This window comes from Neophocaena asiaeorientalis, unplaced genomic scaffold, assembly GCF_003031525.2.
Source record: "Neophocaena asiaeorientalis asiaeorientalis breed wild unplaced genomic scaffold, Neophocaena_asiaeorientalis_V1.1 scaffold241, whole genome shotgun sequence".
In the NCBI taxonomy this organism is placed as follows: Eukaryota; Metazoa; Chordata; class Mammalia; order Artiodactyla; family Phocoenidae; genus Neophocaena; species Neophocaena asiaeorientalis.
Window position 1 is genome coordinate 705,584 of NW_020172287.1, and position 26,189 is coordinate 731,772.

The window sequence follows — 26,189 nt, forward strand, 5'->3', positions numbered from 1 at the left end:
CAGACAGCCAGTGACCTGACTGACGCAAAGCCCAAACAACGCCCGACTCAGCAGCAGTGATACGGCCCGAGTCCTGAGGTGGCCCGGGGTCCCAGCTGACAGCCAACTAACGCTAAGCTTTCCGGTGGCCCAAGAGCGCATTAGGGGCGAAGCTCGAGTGGGCCGGAGCGCAAGGCGCACGCTCTCCTCAGGCCAGAGGGTCCCGAACGCCTGAAGCGGGCGGAGCCAGGGCGGACAGGGTAGCGCGGCGCACGCGCGGCGGCGACGGCCGTCGCAATGGCGCCTCCGCAGCGGGTTAGGGTGTTGCGGTGCTCCTGTTGCCGCCTCTTCCAGGCGCACCAGGTGGGGCCTCCTCCTCCTCAGAGCACGGGGATGGCGGGCAGGACGAGGTGGGGTCGCTGGGGGGGCCAGACCTCCTCCCCCAGGCTGGGCGAGGTCTCGTGCGGTTGCGGGGTGTATCTGGGTCCCGGACAAATGACGATGTCTGTCCTGAGAACTAGGTTTTATTGATGTCGCTTCTCGATAACGTTGTTCTGGGCTTTTTTCGTTTTTTGCTTGGTGGTTGTAAGATTCGCAGAAACCAGCCAATGGTTTCTGCCGAGGCGGCCTCGTGAATTCTATCTGGCCGGTGGTCGGGCACACCAGGTTGAGGGTAGAGGATAGCCTCCTTTATGCAGAGCCTAGCCCCCAAAATGGCTCCTTCTTCATTTAAATACAAGGGAAATGATAGTTTTAAAAGCTGAGGCACGACTGGGCACCCCTGCTGGCACTCTTTGGCTCTGACCGTAGTGAGGGCCTCGACGCGTATTCAGAGTGTAAATAATCTCGCACCTTTAAACAGGATAATCGAAGTTTCTAAAACGTAATGCTTCCCTGACTCAAAACGTAAAATAGGGGATGTCACTTAACCTGTTCTTTCCTGAATCACGTTCCGTCTCCCTGCTTGATGCCGTCAAGGTTGTCATTGTATCCGCTTCTGGTAGTCCCCTGCTAATCTGCTGTGCCCTGAAGAAGGGTAGCATCAAATTGCATACAAAATGTATGTACAAACATACAAAATATATGTTTAAAAGCCAGTAAGAGGCTGGGTATGCACCTGGAAGTTCGCTGTGACTTTGTAAGGGTCATTTTAGGGGCTTAGAAACTTTTTACTTCATTTTTTTGGTTCTAGGAGTTGAGAATAAATGGGAATCATTTCCACTTTTAAATTATTATATATATAATGTAGTTCGTGTTCTCATGGTCACTTTCAACTCTGAAAAGTGATTTGAAGCCAAGTGGGAAAAGAGGGTTAACAGTTTAATTCCAAGTCGGCTGTGTATCAGGCAGTTTCACACATCTCATTTAATTTCAACAGCTTCTGAATTCTGTATCTTCATTCCCCAGAGCTAGCCAGTTACTGTGTGTCCTTCCAGAGCTTTTATTATTTTTTAATGCATTTCTTACTTGCCTATGTACCTGTAGAAGATACACAGTATTTTTATGGTGTTTGAAGGTAGATGCTGAGAAGTAGAATCTTAGGATATACCCACTTAAATTTGTAATAGATGCTGCCTGTCCTCCTTAGAATCCTTTTAGGTACTTCCCCAAAAGCCCTGATGGTTTTTGTATTAGGATCATATTAATCATGTTAATTTTTATGAATCAACCGAGACATCTTTGTGATGTTAAGCATGGCATTTCATTCCGTCTCTTAAAACAGTTTTGGTGTCCCTTGATAACATTTTCTTTGTTGCCTTTACAAATGGATTTATTTCTTTAATTATCTCTTCTAAGTAGACGTTTGCTTATAAGCTATATTAATTTTTGAAGATATATTAATTTTCTACCTAGCCCCTATATTAGATTGTCTTACTGGTTTTAGTAGTTTTTCATTTAGTTATCTTGAGTTTTAAAGAAAGAAATCATATCATCCATAAATAAGGATAGTTTTTTTTCCTTTCCATTTTCATACCTCTTGCTATGTCCTCTTTTCCAATTCCATCAGTTAGTACATCCAGAAAAAAGTGGTAAATAATAGTGCAGATCCTTGACTTGTTCTTGACTTTCATGGGAATGCTGGTGGTGATTCTGCAGCTTTAGAGCTAGATATAAGGCATTTTATTATGTTAAGAGAGAATCCATCTAGTCAGATTTATCAAGAGTTGAAATATCATGGAATTTTTTTTTTGAGAATCACATATAGTAGAGATCTAATTTGATTTTGTTTCATATGGATAGCCAGTTTTCCAGAACCACTTATTAAATAGTCTCTTCTTTCTTCACCTTTATAATATACTAAATTTTCATACATGTGTTGGTTTGTTTCTGGACTCTTTATTCTTTTCCACTGATCTCTTTATTATTTCTGATCTAGTTCCACCTGTTTCAAATAATTACTTTAGCTATAATTCTGAAATTTCATTGTAGGTGAAAAAGAGTCTCAAATGGACATGCAAAGCTTGTGGAGAGAAGCAGTCATTTTTGCGGGTGAGTCCCAAGCAGCAAAGTGTCTAATACCCATACCAGGAAGCAGGTGGGACCCAGCCCTGCGGAAACATATTTCTCACGGAACCCAGTGTTCCATTATTGGCTCAAGTTCATTGGATATAGCGCTCCTGCTCTCTAAGATCATCTTCCTTCAGGAAGCGAAATGAATGGAGCAGTGCCTGGAAAGTTACCTTCCTTTTTTTATTCAGTCAGTAAGTATTTACTGAGTAACTTCTGCATGCAGGCATGGGACACAATGGAAGGTAAGACCATGTTGTTAATTGCCTTCACCGATCTGCTGTTGTGGAACAGGATGAGAAACTAAAACACACACATGTAATTTAAAACTAGACTGAGCAAAATGAGAGGAAAGTACAGGGGTCTGTAAGAAGATAACTGAGTAATCAGACCTAACTGGGGACGGGCAGACAGCTGTTGGTAGATGCAGGGGTATGAGAGGGGCCAGGCAGGTTGTGAAGGTAGTCAGGAGATGAAAGAGCATGTGGACTGAGGGGAGCATGTTGTAAATGCTCTTATTAGCCCAGTTTTTTCACCCAGCATCACAGTTCTTTTCAAGTCCATACTTAGCGACCCACTTGATCTCTATCACAGGGTCCTCATTGAGCCCCTTGTTCACCTGCTCCAGCCCTTGATGCCACCTCTCCAGCCTCATCTCATCATTCTCCTCTTTCAGCCATAGGGGCTTTTCCTTCTGACCTTGAAACAATCCAAATCTGCTTCCCTCTTAGGGCCTTTGTGCTCATTGTTGGGGCTTCCCCTAGTTAATCTCATTACCCTGATCAGAAATATAGGCAAGTATGTTTATGTGAGTATTGTCCATCTGAGACTGTAAATTCCATGGGAAGAGAGGGTTTGCCTATTTTACTTATATACCCTTTTTTAAAAAATTGAAGTATAGTTGATTTACAATATTATGTTAGTATCAGGTGTATAGCAAAGTGATTCAGTTATACATATTTTTTTTCTTATTTTCCATTATAGTTTATTATAAGAAATGGAATGTAGTTCCCTGTGCTATACAGTAAATCCTTGTTGTTAATCTATTTTATATAGTGTGTATCTGTTAATCCCATACTCCTAATTTTTTTTTTTTTTTTTTCCATACTCCTAATTTATTCCTCTCTCCCTCTTCCCCTTTTGGTAACCATAAGTTTATTTTCTATGTCTGTGTGTTTCTGTTTTGTAAATAAATTCACCTGTATTATTTTTTTAGATTCCACATATAAGTGATATCATATAATATTTGTCTTTGTCTGACTTGCTTCACTTAATACGATACACTCTGGGTCCATCCTTGTTGTTGCAAATGGCAATATTTCATTCTTTTTTATGGCTAATATTCCATTATATATGTGTGTGTGTGTGTGTGTGTCTATACACACACACACACATACATACACCCCATATCTTCTTTATCCACTCATCTGTTGATGGACACTTATATACCCTTTTTTGTATGTTTTGCTGATGTACTCTTGGCACCTAGCACAGTGCCTGTCACATAGTCATTGCTTGCTCAAGTAATGTTTGTTGAATGAGTTAAGTGACAAACCCCACACTGATGGGCATTTAGGTTGATTTTAGTTTTCATTGTTATGAACAACTCTGCAATGAAGCTTCTTAAAAATACCTCTTTCTTCACTTGACCAATTATTTCCTTAGGACAAATTCCTAGAAGTTAAATCAGAGGAATTCTTTTGACCAAGGTTCTTCTAGTTACAAATAATAGGAAAAAAACACTTCAGTAAAATTTAAAATGTACTGGCAAGGTAATGGGGTATCTTGGGGGGATCCAAGGAAGGAGCTTCATTCTTGACCCCTTGAAGAACCAACCCCAAGAACTGAAAAGCTGCCAACAACACAAGCATCATCTTTTCCCTCCCTTCTCCTCCCTTCACCCAGTTTCTCCCTATACCTTCCTCCCTCTCTCCCTATCTCCTCTCCTTTCCTTCCTCTCTGTTCCCAGTTCAAAGTAACATACTCCACTCACAGACCACAGAATCTCATTTCAAACCAACTGGAATAGCTGAGTCCCAATTATAAACTCCTGGGAGAAACAATCTGATTGACCTGGTTGATTCAGATGTCCACCACTGGTCCAGTCAGTTGGGATGGGTGGGAGTGGGGACAATTTGGTCATCTGTCAGTAAGTGTAGCTGCTGAGGCCTACCTTGAGATTGGGTCTCAGAAGGCAGGGGCTGGCTCATAGCTAGTGACTTCTGCTTGTTTTAGATGTCAGCATGTATTTCTGAATTCCTGAGGAAGCTTTGCCTTCCTCTCAGCACCCCCATGCTTGTGCAGTGGTATATGGCTTATGACTGACTAGGCCACAGTAATGAACAGACACCAAAATTGTGGTGGCTTAACGCAACAGAAGTTGTTTCTCTTGCTCTTGTAACACTCCTGGGAGAGATTGAGATCAGCAGGACAGCTGTCCTTGGTATGGTCATCCGGGGACCGAGGCACCTGTAATCTTGAGGTTCTGTTATTCCCTGAGGCTTGTCTCCCACTGCCTCTTGCCCCGCAAAGGAGCAAGATCAGGGAGGAGCTACCCAGGAAGGATCTGGAAGTGACTTACATTCCACTGGGAAGAACCTAGTCTCATGGCCACACCTGACTGCAAGGAAGGCTGGAAAATGTAGTCTAGTCTGCTCCCAGATGAGGGGAGAATGCATTTCAGTATTCAGGCAGCAGTCTCTGCTATGCAGGAGAGCATGCACCCTACCAGTTATGCCAGACATAAGTTGTCAGTCATTTTAGAATTTTGTTTTTCAATTTATTGTGTGGATGTATAGTTGAGTTACAATGTTGTGCTAATTTCTGTTGCGCAGCAAAGTGATTCAGTTTTTTATTTACATATATGTGTGTGTGTGTGTGTGTGTGTATATACACACACACACACACACACATACACATCCTTTTTCATATTTTTTTCCATTATGGTTTATCACAGAATATTGAATGTAGTTCCCTATGCTATACAGTAAGGCCTTGTTGTTTATCCATTCTATATATAATAGTTTGCATCGCTAATCCCAAACTCCCAATCCATCCCTCCCCCAGCCCACTCCCTCTTGGCAACCATAAGTCAGTTATCAGTCTTTTTAAACTTTGCCTTTCCCCTCTCCAGTTCCTTTCCTCCCATTCTCACTTGAACTTTCCCCAGACGGGATTTCACTCCCCACCAGTCCACTAAAATTGCTCATGTCAAAGTCAGCAGTGGTCTCTGTGTTGCTAAAAATAATGGTTGGTTCTCAATCCTCAAGTGACTTGACTTATTGGTGGCATTTGTCAGAGTTTGTCACTTCCTCCTCCTTGAAGCATTGTCTTCACTTGTACTTCTAGTCATCCTGCTCCTGGTTTTCCTCCTATCTTCCTGGCTGTGTTTCAATCCTCTTTGCTAGTTTTTTCCCATCTCCTCATCTTCTAAACCTTAGAGTGCTCTGGCACTCAGTTTTTGGACCTCTTGTCTAGCTACACTCATTCCCTTGGTCATCTGAGATGAGACAATCTGACAATTCTCAAATGTCCATCTCAGACCCCAGACCTGCCCCTGAACTTGTGTATGCTTCCAACCACTTACCGCTCTCCTGGATATCTAAGAGGCATCCCAAACCTATATCCCAAAACGAAGCCCTCACCTTACCCTCACCAACCTGCTCTTCCCACAGTCATCCCCAACTCTTAAGTGCCAAGTCCCTCTTTCTAGTTGTTTGGACTAAAAACCTTGAACTCATCCCTGACTTCTCTTTTTCTTTTACACTCTTCATCTGACCCATCAGCAAATTTTGTCAGCCCTACCTTCAGGATATACCCAGACTGTGCCCACTTGCTACCACAGTGGTCTGAGTTGCCTCAGTATTTGCTGCAACCTCCTGACTGGTCACCTGCTTCTGCCATACAGTCTTAGCACCACAGCTGCAGGGTCCTACTGAAACATATGCAAGATCATGTCAGACCTCCCAGGTTAGAGCAACATTCATGCTCCTACAGACAGGGCCAGGTTGGGACAGGGGACCCCTTTTCAAAAGCAGGGAAAAAAATGCTATTAAAGGTACTAGAATATTAAGCTTTTCCTTTCTTTCATGGTCTCCTGACTTTTCCTGATGTCTTTTATTTACTAGTTTTAAAATTTACTATTTAATATCTTCCTGTTTCAAGAAAAACTAACATTTAAAATTGTGCAACACCATTTATATTGTGCAACACCAGTTATAAATGCAAAGAGCATTTAGTACATATGTGGAACATATGCAGAATAATATAAGAGCATTTGGTGTATACGTAGAATCATCAAAATTGCACAATTTGTATTTTGTAGCTCATACATGCCTACATATTTCATTCCTACCAGAACAGTGGAGATGTTGCACAAAATTAACTATTTTTACTTCACTGCTTGATACACGCACATTCTACCCATACTCTCAACCTTTAGCTCACTGATGAGTAAGGAAGTACTGAGAGGAAAAGGAACTGGGAAAGATTGCCCTATCTTTCACTTTTTTTTCTGTGTTATTATTTTCAGCATAGGCTATTCCAGGGAGGTAACAGGAGTAAGAAAAGATATGACACGTTTCCTTGGTTGTTCATGTTTTTTAGAATACCCTTGCCTCCTTTCTGCAACTGAAGCAAGTTCTGATTCCAGTGGAAAGCCTGGCCTCTCAGGCTGAGGTTGCCCCCCACGTACTTTTGTTGTACTTTACTTTGTGTTGCTGTAAAGAAAGTTCTAATGAGGAAAAAAATAAGTAATATATGTTCTCTTTTTGGGGAAAAAAAAAGACTTGTACACACCATCTGAACTTGGAGTCTCACTGAACTCCCACACCTTGTGAGTTCACTGCAATTCTGTGCTCCTCAGTCATCAGGCATGCTGTATGTAAAAGCAGTGACGAGAAACAGTGGACACATTTGGTGTCCACGACTCACAAACATGCTTCATTATCTCATCAGACTTTACTTACACAATAAAAGTTCAATGATTATTAAGAATTTCAAGATGGAGACAGCAGAGCAGATCTCATGCCTATAAGGCTGACTCTGCCTGTAACGGGGCCTACACTCTCAAACCTCATCTCCTACCATCTTCCCCCTAGACCATTCAGCTCCAGCCACTTGGCCTCCTCACCGTTCCTCCAAAATGCCAGGCTCAGGGTCTTTGCACTCCTTTCCGTTTCATTGCTTCTGCTGAATGTTCTTCCCCTATGTATCTACATGGCTTGTTTCTGCCTATCTTCCTCTTTTGTGCTCAGATGTCACCCTCTCAGTGATCCACTCCTTGACTTCTTGAACACACATATAAAATTGTCTACTGTGTCCACACTCTGCCCCACCCCGCTTCATTGCCTTACTTTCCTCAGAAGCACTTCTCACCATCTGATGGACATATAGGTGACTTATGTGCTTATTATCTGTCTATTCTCACTACAGTGTGAGCTCCATAATGACAGTAGTGTTTGTCCATTCCTGTATTGTGTTGTCCTTACCTAGTTCAGGGCCTGGCATATAATAGGTGCTTAATAAATATTTATTGAACAAATGAGTGACTGCTAAGTGAAAAAATGTATCTCATCTATTTTATATTATTTTGATTATGAATGAGTGAGGTGTATCATTTCATATGTTTATTGGCAATTTGCGTTACTTCTCTTCTGAATTTCTTATGTTCATTAACCAATTTGTGTGGGATTTTGGGTTGAGTTTAGCTTTGATATATAAAGTTCAGGGTGATGGTGGGCAGCCAGATAGACTGAAACTATTAGTCCCTGAGACTGTTAGTTTGTAAATCACTGCAGAAACAGCAATCATTGTTTGGGTTCCTGCATGGTGCTTTGGGCCTTGCGAAGTACAGTTTTATCCTCCCTGGGTTGCAGCTCTAATGGATCTATTTCTCAGCATTCTATCAACACTTTTTAAACTTGATATTTTTGTTTGTTTGTTTGTTTCTCAGGCTTACGGTGAGGGCTCTGGTGCTGACTGTAGACACCATGTCCAAAAATTAAATCTGCTGCAGGGACAGATTTCAGAGATGTCACTCAGGTATAGTAATTTGAGGGAGGCATGGTTATCTTGCCCTGTTTTTATCTTGATTGGATGGTGGAAGTCTATGACGGAGAAATTCCTTAGAGTTCCATGTCTTACAATATGGCAATTAGATATTGAACAATCTTCCCACTGAAATTAATTTAAAATGCCAGCCACCGCTTTTTGTTTTTTGGTGTTTTTTTTTTGCGGTACGCAGGCCTCTCACTGCTGTGGCCTCTCCCGTTGCGGAGCACAGGCTCCGGACGTGCATGCTCAGCGGCCATGACTCACGGGCCCAGCCGCTCCGTGGCATGTGGGATCCTCCCGGACCGGGGCACGAACCCGTGTCCCCTGCATCGGCAGGCGGACTCTCAGCCACTGCGCCACCAGGGAAGCCCCCAGCCACAATATTTTAAGTGCACTGAAGAGATGACAAGAAGGTAAGTAACCATCAGAGGCCAAAAATGAAGCAAAAGCCAAAATCCAGAGAATAAGCAGCTGGGCTGCTGAGGCGATTGAAACCTGTTGCCCTTCAGCTTCCATGCATCTGGGAGGGAAGCAGGAGACAAAGACAAAGCCGAGGGTCTGTTCACTGTGGGAAGGTCCATAGGAGACCACCACATAAAGCTGAGTCCCCAAAGGACTACACCCTCAGCATTCAAATGAACTAGAAATGCACCCCCTCCATAGCAGGGACCCAGCCTGTGTTGACCTTGGCACTGACTGAAGAAGGGAAATACTGCTCCAGGATTTTATAAGCACAAGGAATCTGTCACATGGCCTTTAAGCCTTTTACACATGCTGTGTGAAAAGTCTCAAGCTGAGAGCTTATTTTTAAATTGTCCCAGGAACAGAGGTAAATGCAGCTCCTTTTTGGAGCAATACATCTTCAACCCAGGTATCAAAGAATTCCCACATATAAAGTTCCAAGGAGCATATACCCAAAGTTAAAAATCATTTAACTTAAGGAAGTATGTCACCATGAGCAAAAGACAGCAGAAATGACAGAAAAGTCAGACCCAAAAAGAGTTCAGAATACATAATATTTCATGTTTAATATATTTAATGAAATTAAAAGAGGGGGGTTGCTAATATGAGGAGCAAGAGACTTTTAAAAATAACCAGTTTTTTAAAAAAAACAAAAAGTTTGTAGAAATGAAAAGTATAGTCATTGAAATTAAAAGTTTAGTGGACCATTAAACAGATCAAGTGCAACTGAAGAGAGAATTAGTGAAATGGAAGACCAATCTGAAGAAATTAATCACAGTGCAGCACAGAAAGACAAAAAGGTGGAAAATATAAGTTCAGAGACATGAAGGATACAGAGAAGAGTTCCAGCAGGAGGTAATAAAGAGAAGGGGACAAAGGCAATATTTGCAGGGAAATGAACAGAACATTTTCCAGAATCAAAGGGCTTACATTCTTAGATTAAGGAAACACAGTAAATCCCAATCTAGATGAAAACATTGTGTATGTAGGAAATCCTAATGAGCCTATCTATACAAAAGCTACTAGAACTAATAAGTTAATTTAGTAAGATCACAAGGATACATGGTCAACATACAAAACTAAATTTTATTTTTATATAAATGCAGTGAACAGTTGGAAAATAATTTTAAAAATCAAATACCATTTATAATACCATCAAAAAATAAAGGGGCTTCCCTGGTGGCGCAGTGGTTGAGAGTCTGCCTGCCAATGCAGGGGACACAGGTTCGTGCCCCGGTCCGGGAAGATCCCACATGCCGCGGAGCGGCTGGGCCTGTGAGCCATGGCTGCTGAGCCTGCGCGTCCGGAGCCTGTGCTCCACAATGGGAGAGGCCACAACAGTGAGAGGCCTGCATACCGCAAAAGAAATAAAAAATAATAAAATAATAAAATGAAATAAAATACATAGGGATAAACATAACCCAAAAATGTGCAAGAAATTTTCAGTAAAAACTATAAAACATTGCTGAGAGAAATTAAAGAAGATCTAAATGAAGAAATATGACACGTTCATGGATTGGAAAACTCAATATTGTTAAGATGTCAGTTCATCCTAAATTGATCTGTAGAGTCTGCCATTAGGTTCCAATCAAAATTCCAGCAGTTTTGGGTTTTTTTTTAAGAAATTGACAAACTGATCCTAAAATTTATATAGAAATGCAATTGCCAAAACAATGCTGATAAAGAACAAAACTGGAGGACTTCTACAGCCTGATTTCAAGATTCACTATAACACTATAGCAATCAAGATTATAGTGTGATTTTGGTGAAAGACTAGATATATAGATAACATCAGAAGGCAAATGAAGGAACTTCCCTGGTGGTCCAGTGGTAAAGAATCCGCCTTATGCAGGGGACATGGGTTCGATCCCTGGTCAGGGAACTAAGATCCCACATGCCGTGGGACAGCTGAGCCTGTGCACCACAACTACTGAGCTCACACGCCTCAACTAGAGAGCCTGTGTGCTGCAAAATACAGAGCCTACATGCCCTTGAACCTGCGCGCCACAGCTAGAGAAGAGAAAACACGCACACCACAACTAGAGAGAAGCCCACGTGCCACAACTGAGACCCAACACAGCCAAAAATAAATAAAATAAATAGATTCAATGAAGGATGAAAGAAAAGGCAAATGAATAAACAAATAGTGGTATTTCCGTACCATAGAATACTACTCAGCAACAAAAACAACATGGGCAAACCTCAAAAACATTGCTAAGTGAAAGAAATCAGACACAAAAGACCACATACTATAGGGATGAGTGGTATTCTGGGGAGGGGGAATCACCTACAAAGGCATATAAGGGAACCTTGGGGTGATGACAATTTTCTATATCTTGCTAATTATATCTCAATAAATTTTTTTTCTATATCTTGATGGGAGTAATAGATTCAAAGATAAAATTTACCAAACTCATCTAATTGTACACTTAAATTGTTACATTTTAGTGTATATTAATTATAAATTATACCTCAATAAGTTAATTTTAAAAGACAAAAAAAATCTGCCCTTAGACACAACAACATAATGAAATTGCAGAACATGGAAGACAAAGGGAAGAGTTGAAAAGTAGCTGGAGAGAAGAGAGATCACCTACACAAGAACAGTAGACACCCAGCTTCTCAGGGGTAACATTAGAAGTGAGAAGACAGACCATTAACCTTCATATTGCTGAGAGATGTTCTGGAGTTGATGGAGTTGAGTTCCTGAATCATAGTACGGTGAGCAGAGTTCTGGCTAGTAGCTGGTAGGACACTGCTCAACTGGACATTGGAGTATCGACCATGTGGCACAGTAGGCAGTTCATATGCGTGATCTTATTTCATCTTCCTCATCACCCTGTGAGGATAATTGGCTTCTGTTTACAGATGAAGAAACTGAAGTAGAGGTGCCCACATTTGGTAGAGTTGGGGTTCTCATTGTAGTTCTCTAGAGAGAGCTCCAATCTGATCATGTGATGTAACAACCCTGTCTGACATGGGTGGATGTGGCTTTGGTGCTAACCTTCAGTCCTTGCACTATGAATGTTTTCACTGGCCATCCAGCCCTACTCGAGGCTGCAAAGGTTCCAGCTCCTCAGTCTGCTTTATGTGGTAAAAGAGCCCTGCTGTCCCTGGGAGGCTGGATGAAGTCACTATGACACATCAAGCTCAGTAAAATGCCTTCTCTTGTAGTGTTTGAGATATAATACAACTGTAAAGACACTCATATGACCCTATGCAATGGGGACATCTCCATTGCTAATGGGAGGGACTCTGTGCTGTCAGAGTTCAGCTGACATTAGTCTCTGTGTTCAGGCACTGAGCAGGGCACATGCACACGTATTGTCTTATTTATCTTCACAGTGACCCTTGCAATATTATCCCCATTTGTAAATAAGGAAACTGGGATACAGTGATATACCCAGAATCACAGTCAGTGACAGCCAGTCATTGGCAAAGCCATGATGCAAACTCTGGTCCTCTGGGTTAAGAGTGCCACTTCTGCCCTGTGTCACTTTTCCTCTTGCTCCAAGTAACAGATGGTCCCTCTGCCTTCTGAACTGCTGGAAGATTACAAATCACATCAAAACAACAGAGATAAGTTCTAAGTTCCCCTAAACAGGCTTTGATATCCACATCAAGTTCGTGCATCTTGCCGTTCCCATCTTCATTGTCCTTCATCTTCCTGGTCATTTTACAAAAGACAACTGTACAATCTTTCCCTAAGGTCTCTGGAAGAATCCATAAATGCCGATGAGGAGGAAAATGCATGTCCTCGGCAGGCTGTGCCTGCAAGCCTGCAGGTAAGCCAGCAGCACCATCTCGGCCCAGATGCCTGAGCCAGCTCTGTCACAGAGGGGGGTTCCATTTATTCATTCATTCCTCATTTCTTCAGCAAACGCTTGTTGATGTTACCGAATGATGAGCACTTGGCTTAAAGCTACAGGGAACTCAAAAATGAATAAACCTATCCCTTTCATATGTGTGGAGACAGCAGTGTAAAATAATTACAATACTGTGAAAAGAGCTTTTTCTTCTGGCCACTTGGTGAATTCTTCTGAACTTAGCTTGAACTTCACCTCCTGTGCTTCTCCCCTTGTCCCACAGCACTCTCAGCGCACTTGTGGTAGGGAAGGCATGCTGTTGTAAAGTGCCTGGGTTTCCATGTTCCCTTTCTCCAGACTGAGCCCCACAGCAGGGCTCACATCCAGTTGTTCATTCCCAGGGCCTGGTTAAAGTAGGTACTCAAACAGTGTTTGGATGGGCAGTTGCATGTAAGAGCTTGAGTGACTGAGTAGGTGACGCCATTGGTACATCCAAGATGCCATGGGTACATGGAACACTGTGTCCTGCCAGGGACGGGGGGGAGTGGGAACAACTGACAGGCTCCCTGGCAGAGCCCCACCTCTGCTCACAGAATCACACTGGCAACGCCCGCTTTCCAGGTGCTCTTCATATTTTTATTACATCAATAAATAGGGGAGATGCTGGTAAGCACACTAACACATCAGCTCTTGCGCATTTGGGTCTATACTTCCAGTTTCTTTACTTACAGACTTAATCTTTCATCATTCCTTCTGTAAGAAACACTTGTTTGCATCCTGGAATTTTCACTTACATCATATCTTCTATGTTGCTATATAGCTTTCAATTCTTTTCATTTCTAAAAAGTACCTACAGGGACTTCCCTGGTGGCACAGTAAAAAAAAAAAAAAAAAAGTACCTACAGAATATAGTGGATATGACAATATTTATTCCCTTCTTATTGGGCATTTAGGATGTTCGCAAACTTTTGCTACTATAAATATTTGCTATTATTTGTAACACTTTGAACATCTTTATGCCTTTGTCTTCATTTGGAACTACTGGGCCAGGGAGTGTGGACATTTGCAAAGTTCTTGGTAAAGTTCTTGTGACCTGCAGCTTTCCCAAAGTGTGTGCCAGTGTGCTCCAGTCAAGATATCTGTCTCCCATTACCTTCCAATCAAATTCCTTTGCTGGTGACAGTGTAGACATGGGTCCTGAGGCCCTTAGGCCTCACAGTTGCACTGGAGATTTTCAGTAAAGGTGTCTGCTTTCCAACTCTGAGAATAAACTTACTTCCCAATCCTGTAGGAAAAACTCCAGCCCTCAAAGAACCGCTGGCTGAAGTATCTGGAAAGGGACTCCAAAGAACTGCAGCTGGAAGAAGGAGGAGTGTGTTTCAACAGACAGCCCTCATCCAAGAGAGAGAAGCCAGACCCTCCCTTCAGTACAGGCCTGCCTAGAAAAAGGTGCCAAGCTAGTAGCTAATCCAGCCCTCACCCATGCCCACCTTGCTGACCTATGGTTGGGGGTACTGACGAGCAGCTTCCTGTGGTCAGCAGGAAGCCTGACGGATGTGAGCCAGCAGGCGCCATCACCGCAGGCCCTCTGGCGTGGCCAGGTACCAGGTGCAGCCAGTGCAGAGGTGAGGGCTAGGCAGGATTCCAGTGGGGGTGCCTTTTATGATGCTCACTGAATTCTGAACATCTAGACTGCACTGACCTCAGGGAAGAGCTTAAGGGCAAGGTTGAGAAAGTGAAGTGGGGCCAGAGAAGCCGACAGGCCTGGGAACCTTTAGCTGAGAGCAGGAAAGACCTGACTTTCATGGGTCTCTTCTCCAGTCTTAATCTGCATTTCAGTGAGCTTTCTTTTTTTTTTTTTTTTTGAAGATTTATTTATTTATTTTTGGCTGCATCTGGTCTTGGTTGCAGCACTCGGGATCTTCACTGAGGCATGCAGGATCTTTCATTGTGGCACCCAGGCCCTTCATTGTGGTGCACGGGCTTCTCTCTAGTTGTGGCATGTGGGTTTTCTCTTCTTTATTTGCAGCATGCAGGTTTTCTCTCTGTAGTTGTGGCGCGCAGGCTCCAGGGTGTGTGGTCTCTGTAGTTGTGGCGTGCGGGTTCCAGAGTGCGTGGGCTCTGTAGTTTGCAGCGTGTGAGCTCAGTACTTGTGGCGTGCGGGCCTACTTGCCCCATGGCACATGGGGTCCTAATTCCTGTGTCCCCTGCATTGGAAGGCGGATTCTTTACCACTGGACCACCAGGGAAGTCCCTCAGTGAGTTTTCTGAGAGACTGCCTCATCTAGATTAGGATGGCTCTTCCAGGGCAGATGCTATTGGGAGGTAGATTCCAGTTCAGAATAAGAACTTTCTAGCAACTACAAGCTATAGAGCAGAGAAATTGACTGCCTTAGATGTCATTAGACAACCTGTTGTTGGCAGTGGGACAGAAGCTGAGCAGCCAGTTGGGAAGCTATAAGGGATGGCAAGGTCCCTACCTGTGCTAGGTGTCAGACCAGGTGACCACCAAGTCAGACTAAGGGTCACTGCTCAATGGTAGAACTGGGTTTTTTTTTTAATTTTTATTGAAATATAGTTGATTTACAATGTTGTGTTAATTTCAGGTGTACAGCAAAGTGATTCCGTTTATTTATATATATCTCTTTTTGAGATTCTTTTCCATTGTAATTACAAGACTGGATTCTTGACAGCACTTTTCCTCTGCCAGGAAATGGAGCCAGAGCACAGTCCAGCCTCCATGCAGCCCTAATATCCAGGACTCCAGAAACTGTGAGGTCACCTTGAAGTCCCTGAAGGTCAGTGATTGAGGACAGTGTCCCAGTGGCCATTGAGCAGACGCAGGATTTTTAAATTGTTTTGTGGACAATTAAAGTATCAGACTTACATCCCCTAAAAGCCCAACTTCCCGCATGGGTGTCTTGTTTTCTGTGTCTTAAGCCAACTCCTTTCTCTGGCCTGCACTGTTTCCCTGCCACGCTCCTTCTGTCACTGATGTTAACTCGGGGTCAGAAGGGCAGCTTGATGCCTTGGAGGCAATCAAGGTTGATCAGTAGGGCTTTTCTGCATCAGGACCGTTCCCTTCATTCTGCATGGAGTACCGGGTCTTTGTCAGACTGTTCAGCTTGGGACCTGCCCTGGGTTTCTGAGGAACTGTCACCTTCATTTATCCAGGTGGGTTCTTGTGCATTTGAGGCACTCTCTTCACCTAGGACCTGCTCTTGTTCCTGATGCTTCAAACCTAGACCTTCCAGGCCGCAGAATGCAGGTTTTGCTTTATGCCACAGGCACCCAGGCAGAGGAACTCTGCCAAGCATTTGTCACTGCCATGCCCCAACATAGGCCAGGGTCGTCCTGGCCGGCTTCAGACAGTAGGGGAGAGTGCCCGTCCAAAGCCAAGAGGCAGTGATCAAACCCTGGTGTTGCTACTAACTAGCTATGTGACCCCCAGGTAAGGATGTGGCCCTGAATCTCTAAATTATAATGAGTGTGACAGTTACTGATGTACCAGTCCCAGGGCTAAACATTTTTTATGCACTAATTCTTACCACAAGCCTGTTTTGTTTTGAAGGTGAAGAACTAAGGCTGGTGAAGGTTCAGTTGAGGTCAGAGCAAATCAGTGGCAGAGCTGGCAGTCTCGAATCACTAACAACTGCCCACAGAGCCTCTTCCATACTGCCTGGGGGTGGTGATGCAGGGTCCCTCCTGTCATTGCTTGCAAATTCCTTTGTAGGCAGTGAAATCCAATTTTTTTTTTTTTAACTTTAGAATTTTTTTATACATCAGGTTCTTATTAGTCATCCATTTTATACACATCAGTGTATAAATGTCAATCCCAATCGCCCAATTCATCACACCACCACCCCACCCCCCGCCACTTTCCCCCCTTGGTGTCTACACATTTGTTCTCTACATCTGTGTCTCTATTTCTGCCCTGCAAACCGGTTCATCTGTACCATTTTTCTAGGAGTGAAACCCAATTTTCAATGCATCCTCGTTTTCTGAGGTAGAAGGGAGAAGCCAGGCCTCTGTCACTGTCATGTCCCCTGGGGTATTCTGTGCAGCCACTTGTACAGCTTCAAAACCCTGAACATGGTTCTAGAGAGACCTTCCCAGCTGCCTGGCAATAAGCACATGGTCTTTCCAGGTGGTCTCTAGGGCCCTTCCTGCTTGCACCCCTCAGGCACTCCCTCACCTGATGCTAAGGTCCCCATGACATACCCTGATTACAGGAGAACATCTTCCTTTTTTGGGAAGCCTGGTCATGGAATTTGGCAGAGGATTTGGAGTGACGGAGAGGGCATTTATTTGCTGTGCTTTGCTAAACCTCAAAATCAAGGCATGTCCCTAGCCTGCCAGGCTACAGAATAGTAGACAGCACAGAGCAGAAAGTGTCAGCACCCAGAGGTACAGTCAAGGACTAGTACAGGCACAGGACCTCCTCTCCTTGTCCCTTGAGCCTGCTGGGCATTCTTCTGAATGGAGAACATGGCCATCATCTTGTGTTTCCACCTCAGGACCACACTGGCCTGACAGGGAAGGTCAAAGAAGGAAGCAGTCGTGAGGACTGGGACACCAGGGAGCTCGTCGTTCCTCAGGGGGAACCACCGTGTCCTGCCCAGCAGGTCAGGACCGTGTCTCCTAAGTGGGAACAATTTCTTCCGCCACTTGGAAACAGCTCACATTTGGACACGGAGCCCCTGACCCCCCTGCAAAGAGGCCCCAGGCCAGCTCGAGCAGCACGGACTGAGCAGGGGACCCCCAGGACCCAGACCCCAAGGGAAGGCCTCTGCAGGACCCTTGGTGCCCTCCAGCTTCCTCAGGCTACACACACTCCCACGCCTGGGCCCAAGAGGCTCTGCGGAAAAAGCCCCGAGCAGTCAGGGGGCACAGGCCCTTGGGCAGAGGGTGGGGCCTTGGTCAAAGGGATGCAGGAGCCTTCTTCACTCCTGCGGCTGTGTGACCTCTTTAAAACCGGAGAGGACTTTGATGACCATCTGTGAATTGAAACTAATGTGTTACTAATGTAGACATATTTGTTAAGTGAGCCCTTCTCCACTTGATCTCTGTGCCACTGGAAACAGGGCTCCCCAAGTTGCTTTTAAATAGTAGGACTAAGGATGACTTATGGGAACTACCAAGAACCAACAATAAACATGACTATCAAACAGATCATCTCTCATCTCACCATCTCTGATTAAAGTGCTTATACCATTTAATTAAGATTGTTTACAAATATAACAGAATGGCTACAAAGCGATTTTCTTACTTTAAAAGCAGTTGACACATTGGGAAATGAGAGAATTACAGTAGTTGTGAAACAGGCAGTACTCAGTGAACAACATCAGTTCCCCTGTCAGCCCTTCTTTATTCCCAGATGTTTAGCCAAAGTCCTGAGCTGTCCTACCCTCTAGTAATCACTACAGCACAGCCTCATCCGCCCCAACAGAATGTTGGCTATACTCTAGCCAAATTCGGAGTATATCAGATTTCTAGCAGAAAATCAGTTACATGTCAGGGTACTATAGTCATTTTAAAAAAAGCAAAAAAGCAGAAGGCCATTAGGCAAGGTCTGTTCTGGACTGCTGGTGTAATCCTGCAGGGAGAGAGTGGGAATATGATGCAGTGTGGCCTCTGCGTCCTCCCCAGCAAGGAGTCTCTCACTCTGCCCTGGGGGGGCACCCCCGGCTGCAAGGAGGCAGGCGCCCACAGGAAGCTGGTTGGAATTACCCCCTCGTGTCACTTGTTCTACTGCCCTAAATGGCTTTGTGCGTCCCCACCCCCCAGATTCTGGAAGAAGAATGCAGAGAAACTGGCCCTTACAGAGGCACTGGGGTTCTATACTAGCTTAACACAACTATGAGAGAAGAAAGGGGACACAGAATGGGTGAGCAGACTTTGTCACAACGGTGGTGGGTGTTTTGAATACTGGATGGTGTCTAGGGCAGCCCCGATGTCATAATCCTTGGTCTGTAGGAGCCTGGTGAGCCAGCCGCCTTCATCAGAGAACCCCATGGATAGCATCTGGGAGAGGGACTCAATCAGCCGGGGGTCAGCTTCTGCCAGAGAGAGTAATGACAGCCATAAGGAAGAGTCACTGGGCCCCAAATGTGACCTGTTATGTGGCAGCATCCTGTCCAGCCAGCAAGTACCCAGGGCCTGCAGGGCCTGGCCCTTTTACAAGGTCTTAACCCTCACAGGGACCCTCCAAGGCAGGAACTGGCAACCTTTTTCTATACAAGGTCAGAGAATAAATATTTTAAGCTGCTTTGCAGGCTATTTGTCCCTGTCACAACTACTCAACTCTGCTGTTACAAGCATAAAAGCAGCCAAGCAAAATGTAAACAAATGATCATGGCTGTGTTCCAGTAAAACTTACATTTATGAACACAAATTTGAATTTCATCTAATTTTCCCATCTTGACTTTTTTCCAACCATTATAAAAATGAAAAAATCATTCTTGGCCCATAGGGCATAGTTTGCCACTCCCTGCTTTACGGCAGAGAAGATAAATACTGGTAGCCCAAGGGCTAAATTTGGCCCATAGAATGGATTTCCACTTGAATACTGTTTTAAAAGTCATTGCCATGTGACAGTGATGAACCAGAGCAGGGTGTGAGTGGCCTCTTTTATTCAGTGTGAGTTCTCCAGGCTGGCACACTCTCCACCCGATCCTACTGCTTCCACGCCACCTACTTTACACGGTGGCTTCCTGCCTGGCTCCTACCGGAGCCTTGGCTAGGACCCCTGCTCCAAGGTCAGCACTTTCCATGAGGAAACAGTGAAGATGGACCCCGAGTCCACTTTTAGTAGGGCCAAAGCCAGCGCCACCACCACATCACATCTGCCTTCGTAATTCTGGGTCTGGATGTTAAGTTTTAGAAAGCTGAGCTTACTAAGGCTCAGTATAGACACAGAGGACAAAACCAACTCCCAATTTTCTCTTACGTCAACAGACAAGCCATGCAGTACAGAACATGATGTCTTTCTGTGTTGCTAAAAGCAAGTGATAGGATGCTCTGAACGGAAAAGAGAGAAATACAAAATACTTGAAATCTCTTGCCTGGTGGCAAATGTGGGTACAATGCAGCTTCCTTCAGCCCTGTGGGTCCTTCCTGGGAAGGGTCCAGAGAGCTTGGCCCTTCAGATTCAGGCATCTGTAAAGACTGGAGTTCACCTGTAGATGGGTCCACCTCTTTTGAAGACAAATGAGTCCAGTCATCATCTCCTCCTGAACAGTTATCAGACTCCATCTGTTCCTGGAACAAAACCCCCCATGAGCACAAGGACAAGGACAACAGGCCACCTGACCACAGCCTGGGAGAGTCAGGGCATGGAGGACTGGAAAGAGGCTTTTGCTTTACAAAGTTCTAGTGGAGGGTTCACAGAACAACTTAAATGCCACCGACACTCTGCAACAGAAATGGGTCCCTCTGGCTGTGTGAGTGCCAGGGAAGGGCTGTGCCTGGGGTGCTGGGATAAGCTCTGGGCGGCCACAACCTGGGGATGGCGTGGGAGGGTGCTTGCCTCAGGCTGACCCCCTGACTCCAGGGCGATCTTGTTCACTTGCTCCACCAGAGACTGTGCCATGCCCTCCACGTCCCCGTCTGGCTTGCTGGGGTTGGAACAGCAGCTGCTTGTCTGAGAGCTACACTTCTCCTCTGGGGTGGAGCTGCCTGGGGAGGTGGGTGTCAGGCGGCTTCTCTTTCCTCCATGTTCCACGTCAATATCGACTTCAATGCCTGGAAGCCAAGGAGAAAACAAAAACTTGATTAATAGCTAGCATCCCAGGTGAGCTTCAGAGCCAGAAAGTCCATAAACAGACCTCCTTTTCCCCTAACCATGTAGGACAGCGGCTGCACAGCAGGCAGGGCCAGGCCCTTGGAACAGGGTGAGAGCCAAATACCACATGTGGCCAGTACCACCTGTGCCACAGTGGTGAGGACCACATAAAGCATCACACTTGTGCGCAGGGGCCTAGTGATGTGAAAAACATGCACACTGAACACACGAATTTTGTTTAGGCAGGCAGACAGCCCGTGCAAGCTCTGTGCAAGGCCCATGAGGCTGCAAGCACTGGCTGGTGTGTCTACCTCCAGTCTCTCACACTCTGGGGCACATGCTCACTGAGGGGAAGGGAGGGGACAATCACCAGGGCTATGTTTTTAATTATTTTTAATTTCTCAAAGGGCATGCCCATAGCTTAGAGTCAAACAATTCTAAAAGACTATAGAATGGATAAACAACAAGGTCCTACTGTATAACACATGGAACCATATTCAATATCCTGTGATAAACCATAATGGAAAAGAATATGAAAAAGAATATATATATGTATTACTGAGTCACTTTGCTGTACAGCAGAAATTAACACAACACTGTAAATCAACTACACTTCAATAAAATTTTTAAAAAAGACTACAGTCTTCTATAGAAGATTCCCTGCCCCTCGCCACACAGCCTGGCCCACTCCCCAGAGACAGCTGTCAACCCACAAATGCTCTTTCTTTCTTGACTGCTCAAGTTTCCTGCTTATTTTTTACTCTGGAAGATCAACACTTTACCACCCCTTCTCCTGTCCTTTCACAAACTCAAGTTTTGGTAAAAACAGCATTCAGTGTTTACATTAGTGCCACTACATAAATACTGTTCTTTGCTGGGCCAAGTACTGGCCTTATTTACTCTACAGTCTGTTTCTGTAGCAGTAACGATGTCCTCCTTTATCATTTGCTAACTTCCCCCTTATTCTCCCACAGCTTCTCTATAGTGTTTTCTACAACACAGGTTAAGTGTATCAGATACCGCATCCGTTCTGTTTTTTTCCCTGAAGACCACCCCTGGCGGGCATGGAGCTTCCAGCTCCAGCCTGGACAGGCAGCTCTCGGGGCCAGAGGCACAGCTACACCCTTCCTTCCATCCTGGCGACTCCTCTTGTCACTCTTTCATGTGTTGGGTACCATTTTCAAGCACCTCTTTCTTCATTCTGGGCTTATTTCTTCATTTTGGCCAGAGAAAGGGAGTTCAAGCCCAGGTAAGATGATTAAGACCCTTGCATTCCTGACAACTTTGTTCTGCTCCCACACGATCATTTTAGTTGGGTACAGAATTCGAGGTTGAAAAACCATTTTAGATGAGCCTTTTGAAGTCACTTGTCTTCCAGCTCTTGCTGTGCTCCTTGAATTCCCAAGCTTTTATAGCAACCTGGAGAGTTTCCAGAGTCTCTGTCCCAAGGGTTCTGACACTTGACAATAACCTTTGGTGTGGGGTCTTTTTTTAGTCATTGTCCAAGGCATTTGGGGTCCCTTTCGATCCAGAGGTTAATGTCCTTAGTGCCAAGAGACTGTCTTGTATTCGTTGTTCATTCCGTCCCTACAGTATGTTCTCCTTCTGGAATTCCTTCATCCTATATTGGACCTCCAGGATTAATCCTCAAATTATCCCATCTTTTCTCTCCTTCTGCCTCTATTTGTTTTGCTTCTAGAATATTTCCTTGAGATGATCTTAAAATCTGAGACTTCTTTTGAAGTTGTCTTTTTTCTATTTTTTTTTTTAATTTCCAAGAACATTCTTATTCTGTTCCTTTATGTTATCATTTTTATGGTATCCTGTTTTTCATGGATACAAATACTTTTTTGTATCTCACTGAGGATGTTACCATTCTCTTCCCTATTAAGTCCTTCCTCAAGTTCCTTCTTTCCCGTGCATGGAGGTTTTCCCCAAACTGTTGGTGATCCATAGCTGTCTGATCCTAACGAGGCACTAAGGAAAAGATGATGGGAAGCACTCTCCATGGGGCCAGGGCTGTCATTATCTTCCAACTGCAGGCTGACAGGGTGCCCAGCCAGGTACTGGGATCCTAGGTGGCAGAGCTGTCAGATGCTCCTCTGGTGCATTCAGCCTCTCCTGAGCAGGGACTCCCCAGCTTCTGCTGGACTCTCTCATTCATGATGCCCAGTTTCAGGCTGGTGCCTCACCCTGCCCTGTGTCCCTAGTGTCCCCACCTCTGAAGCTTCCCTGGGTCAAGTGCTCCAGCAATTAAATTAAACACCAGGTCTCCTGCAAGGGTTGGCAAGGGCCAGCATCTGGCTGACTGGAACTTTGAAGTCTCTACATGATCCTTAATAGGCGTCTTCAACCCCTCCCCTGGTTCCCTGGCCTTCTCTGGTCCCTGCACAGCCAGTCTTGCTTCTCAGTGGCATCTCTATGCAGGTGCATAGGTTTCTGATGCCTCCACTCCGTTGGTTACTGTTCTCCATCCACTTCCCATCTTCCAAAGTTTGATAACTTCATTTTATCTTGTCCTCTATTACTTTTTTCTCTTGTTCTTTATCCATGATGCTTTATATTTTTTCGTTTAATCCCTTCACTATTATTTTAGTGGAGTTTGAGGAGCAAGCAGAGATGAAAGCAGGCTTAGCTACTGGTACCCCGTCTGCAAAATTTAAATTGTTCTTCTTCCATTTCCCCCACAGCTTTTCATTAGGAAAAGGTTCAAGCAGTCAGAAAAGCTGGAAGAACAGTACAATGAATACCCATATACTTTCTCACTTTTCTAAATGGGTGAATGATGTGACACTTCTGTAAATGGATCATTGAGATTTTTGAACTAGGGTTTCTCCAACTTAATGATAATCTGAGACTTCAGGGCTTACAAGACTGTACCAGTCTCTGCCATGCTGTCCCCAAAGCCTCTGTGTGGGGGCATTTATGGAAGACCCCATGACGAGGAAGGGCCCTGCTATTTTACATCCTAGGTGTCGGTGACTGTGACCTCCACCCTGGGCCTCACGATGTTGCTCAGCTGGCTCTCACAGCACCTACCAAAAAAAGGCCTCAGGTTTGCACTTTAAAGCCACCGACTCTCTGCACACATTGCCCTCTGGGAGGTGTCAGTGGTTACATCCCCTCTGGGCCCATGCTCTGGGAACAAATGGTCCCTTGTAGGCAGTTAGCAGAGTAAGTCATCCTGTTAGTTCCTCATAAGAAAGGAAAATGCCCATAACTCCAACAACAGAGTTTAACCCATTCCTCGAATGGCTCTTGTCAATGGAAATTACTCAAAAATTATTTTACTGGGGCTTCCCTGGTGGCGCAGTGGTTGAGAGTCCACCTGCCAATGCAGGGGACACGGGTTCATGCCCTGGTCCAGGAGGATCCCACATGCCGTGGAGCGGCTGGGCCCATAAGCCATGGCCGCTGAGCCTGCGCCTCCGGAGCCTGTGCTCCAAAACGGGCGAGGCCACGGCAGTGAGAGGCCCGCGTACCGCAAAAAAAAAAAAAAAAAAAAAAAAATTTTACTGAAACTTTTCTTGTACTGTAGGGTTCCAGGCTCCTCCCTAGTTAGTAGAAACCAACTCTATCCACTTCGAAAGATCTGAAAAGGCCTTAATCCTTATCCCAAAAGACCTCTGAGCACTTGTGTCCTGAGTGGGGAATCCAGGTCAAGTTCTGAAACACTTCACAAGCTCAGATGGGTCTCGGGATGGAGAGCAAGCGTGACGCAGAGTCTCCTGGGAAGCCTTCAGAACACACAGACCACAGGCCCTACCCAAGACCCACTTACCGAATCAAGGGACCTGGGACTCCGCACTCTTTTAAAGTCCCCTGCCTGAACCTAGACTTGGTATTGTGACTTCCCAGGTCATCTCATTCATTCTTTTAGTGAAAAACTTTGTTCTTCAGAATAGTTTTAATAGTTTCCATACACCAAATTATATACCAAAAAACCAAAAAAAAAAAAACCCCAACCCTTTGTTGGTGATTCTGATACTCAGCCAGAACCACTGTCCATTTACTATCTTCCAGAGAAAAACTTCCCATGGCCCCTAAGTAGCAACCCATTAGTTGGAATTTCTTAAAATTCTACTATGTCTTTCACTTATGTCTTAAGTGAGTGGCAGGGTTTAGGGATAACCTATCTCCCAATTATTTCATCACTACTCCACTGTTACCCTCCTTAGAAAGCATTAAATATAGCAATTCTTTTTCCTCACTCTCTCAAGAACCTTTAACTCCAGTACAGAAACCATGTGTGAATTGAGCTATTTCATGTAGCAGCAATACCAAGATGTCACTGTTGCTTCAGAGCTACTTCAATGAGTGTGAACAGAAATGGTCTCAGTTTGGAAGCAATGGCAGTCATGCTCTGTGAGCCACAAGGTGGGTGGCGGGTGGGGTTGGGCACCCTCCTACAGCATTCTTTCAGACATGGACACAACTTTTGGACAGACCAGGTGGGCACTTTCTGCCACTGCAGTCACAAAGATGAGCTCTCTTCTAGTCCAAGATCATGGATTCATCATAATCACCTTCATCAACTGATTCTTGCTGCCAAAACACAGCAAGTGCTTTCTAAATTCTTGGAGCTTTTGGCCTCAGGCCGGGCACGCTATGGAGGCTCATCCACCCAGACACCTACCCTAGGCCTGCGCACTGGGAACCTGGCGGCACACAGAGAACCTTCCTCCCTTACTCCTTTCTCTCCGGCACTGGCACAAGACCAGCACTCAGGAAGCACCAGGAAAGGTTGGGGGTTGCAAAAAGGGAGGAAAGGCAATATGGCATCTCAACTAACTACTCACCCAAGTCCTTGAAGAAACCCCAAGACTCACACTAGGAGAAATACAGACTGGTCTTCTCCCAAAGGACAAACAGGCAGAAGATGACAGGCCAGCCCTGCAACTGAGCCTGGGCACCCTCCCTAGTGGGATTACTCCAACCAAACGTTGGCTGATTCCACACTCCATGTGGAAAGCTCAAGAATCTGTCAGGGAATGCAACTTCAAGTGGCCTGTGGTGCAGCACTTGGCAAAGTTTGATATGTGGCAACAAATCTTTACTGGTCTCAAGCACACATCAGCTGCCGCTCCTCTGCAGTATCCCAAGTGAAAGCCACAAAACAGCCACCTACACACTGGTTACCAAAATGCTCTGCTGACATCAAAGGACGGACAAGGCAACCACTTACCCAGAGGGCTGAGGGCAGCTGCCACACTCTCCCCTACATTCTTGAGGAAATTCACACTGGGATCCTCCGATGGACCAGAAGCTTTGATTTTAAAAAACAAAAACAAAGATACACTTAATTCAAAGCATGTCTCTCAATGACTGATACCTGTTGCAGTCCTGTCACCTTCATCCCAGGAGCCCTCCCCCGGGGCCTTGTCCCAGCAGCCTACACTCCAGTGCTTCCCTCTCTCCCTCCCTCTCTAGGCCACCTCCTGGGCCCCTTCGTCCTTCAAACCACTTCCCCTTCTGCTCCCCCTTCATCTGTGTTCCTGGTGCCTAGGTACTCCGCAGGGGGCTCAGTACATACAGTATAAAATATTATTTACTCGAATCAAACATCCCCATCTTTGTCTCTAAAGATAAAGTGAATC

The 26,189-nt window shown here is 44.9% G+C and overlaps 2 protein-coding genes across 6 annotated transcripts in view; one reads left to right on the top strand and one right to left on the bottom strand.

Moving 5' to 3' along the window:
• On the top strand, nt 1-18,058 carry MRNIP (MRN complex interacting protein). 4 transcript variants are annotated; one of them, XM_024764730.1, is made up of 8 exons: nt 1-342; nt 2,410-2,469; nt 8,441-8,529; nt 12,713-12,788; nt 14,101-14,258; nt 15,520-15,607; nt 15,882-15,983; nt 17,327-18,058. In XM_024764730.1, the coding sequence occupies exons 1-8, from the start codon at nt 277-279 to the stop codon at nt 17,810-17,812; spliced, it is 1,125 nt and encodes a 374-aa protein (XP_024620498.1). In that variant the 5' UTR covers nt 1-276; the 3' UTR covers nt 17,813-18,058. The 4 variants fall into 4 exon arrangements, with proteins under 4 accessions (XP_024620498.1, XP_024620513.1, XP_024620521.1 ...); XM_024764753.1 differs by having other exon boundaries at nt 273-342; nt 2,410-2,732; nt 17,327-17,981; XM_024764738.1 differs by having other exon boundaries at nt 273-342; nt 2,410-2,681; nt 17,327-17,981.
• The window catches only part of SQSTM1 (sequestosome 1), a 12,405-nt gene continuing 4,219 nt past the window's right edge, over nt 18,004-26,189 (bottom strand). Inside the window, exons 5-8 of one of the 2 annotated variants that reach the window (XM_024764711.1) lie at nt 25,778-25,858; nt 20,338-20,552; nt 19,874-20,069; nt 18,004-18,868 (exon numbers count right to left, since the gene is read on the bottom strand). In XM_024764711.1, the coding sequence (XP_024620479.1) occupies nt 18,711-18,868; nt 19,874-20,069; nt 20,338-20,552; nt 25,778-25,858 (650 nt within the window). In that variant the 3' untranslated portion in view covers nt 18,004-18,710. The remainder of the gene's footprint in view (nt 18,869-19,873; nt 20,070-20,337; nt 20,553-25,777; nt 25,859-26,189) is intronic. The other variant, XM_024764720.1, reaches the window with a different exon arrangement.

Bases quoted from the DNA above. Each gene is read 5' to 3' on its own strand.
- MRNIP (XM_024764730.1), top strand. From the start codon at position 277: ATGGCGCCTCCGCAGCGGGTTAGGGTGTTGCGGTGCTCCTGTTGCCGC. The intron at 8,530-12,712 runs GTATAGTAATTT...TCTTTCCCTAAG, and splicing joins ATTTCAGAGATGTCACTCAG to GTCTCTGGAAGAATCCATAA. The intron at 15,984-17,326 runs GTGGGTTCTTGT...TTTCCACCTCAG, and splicing joins TGTCACCTTCATTTATCCAG to GACCACACTGGCCTGACAGG.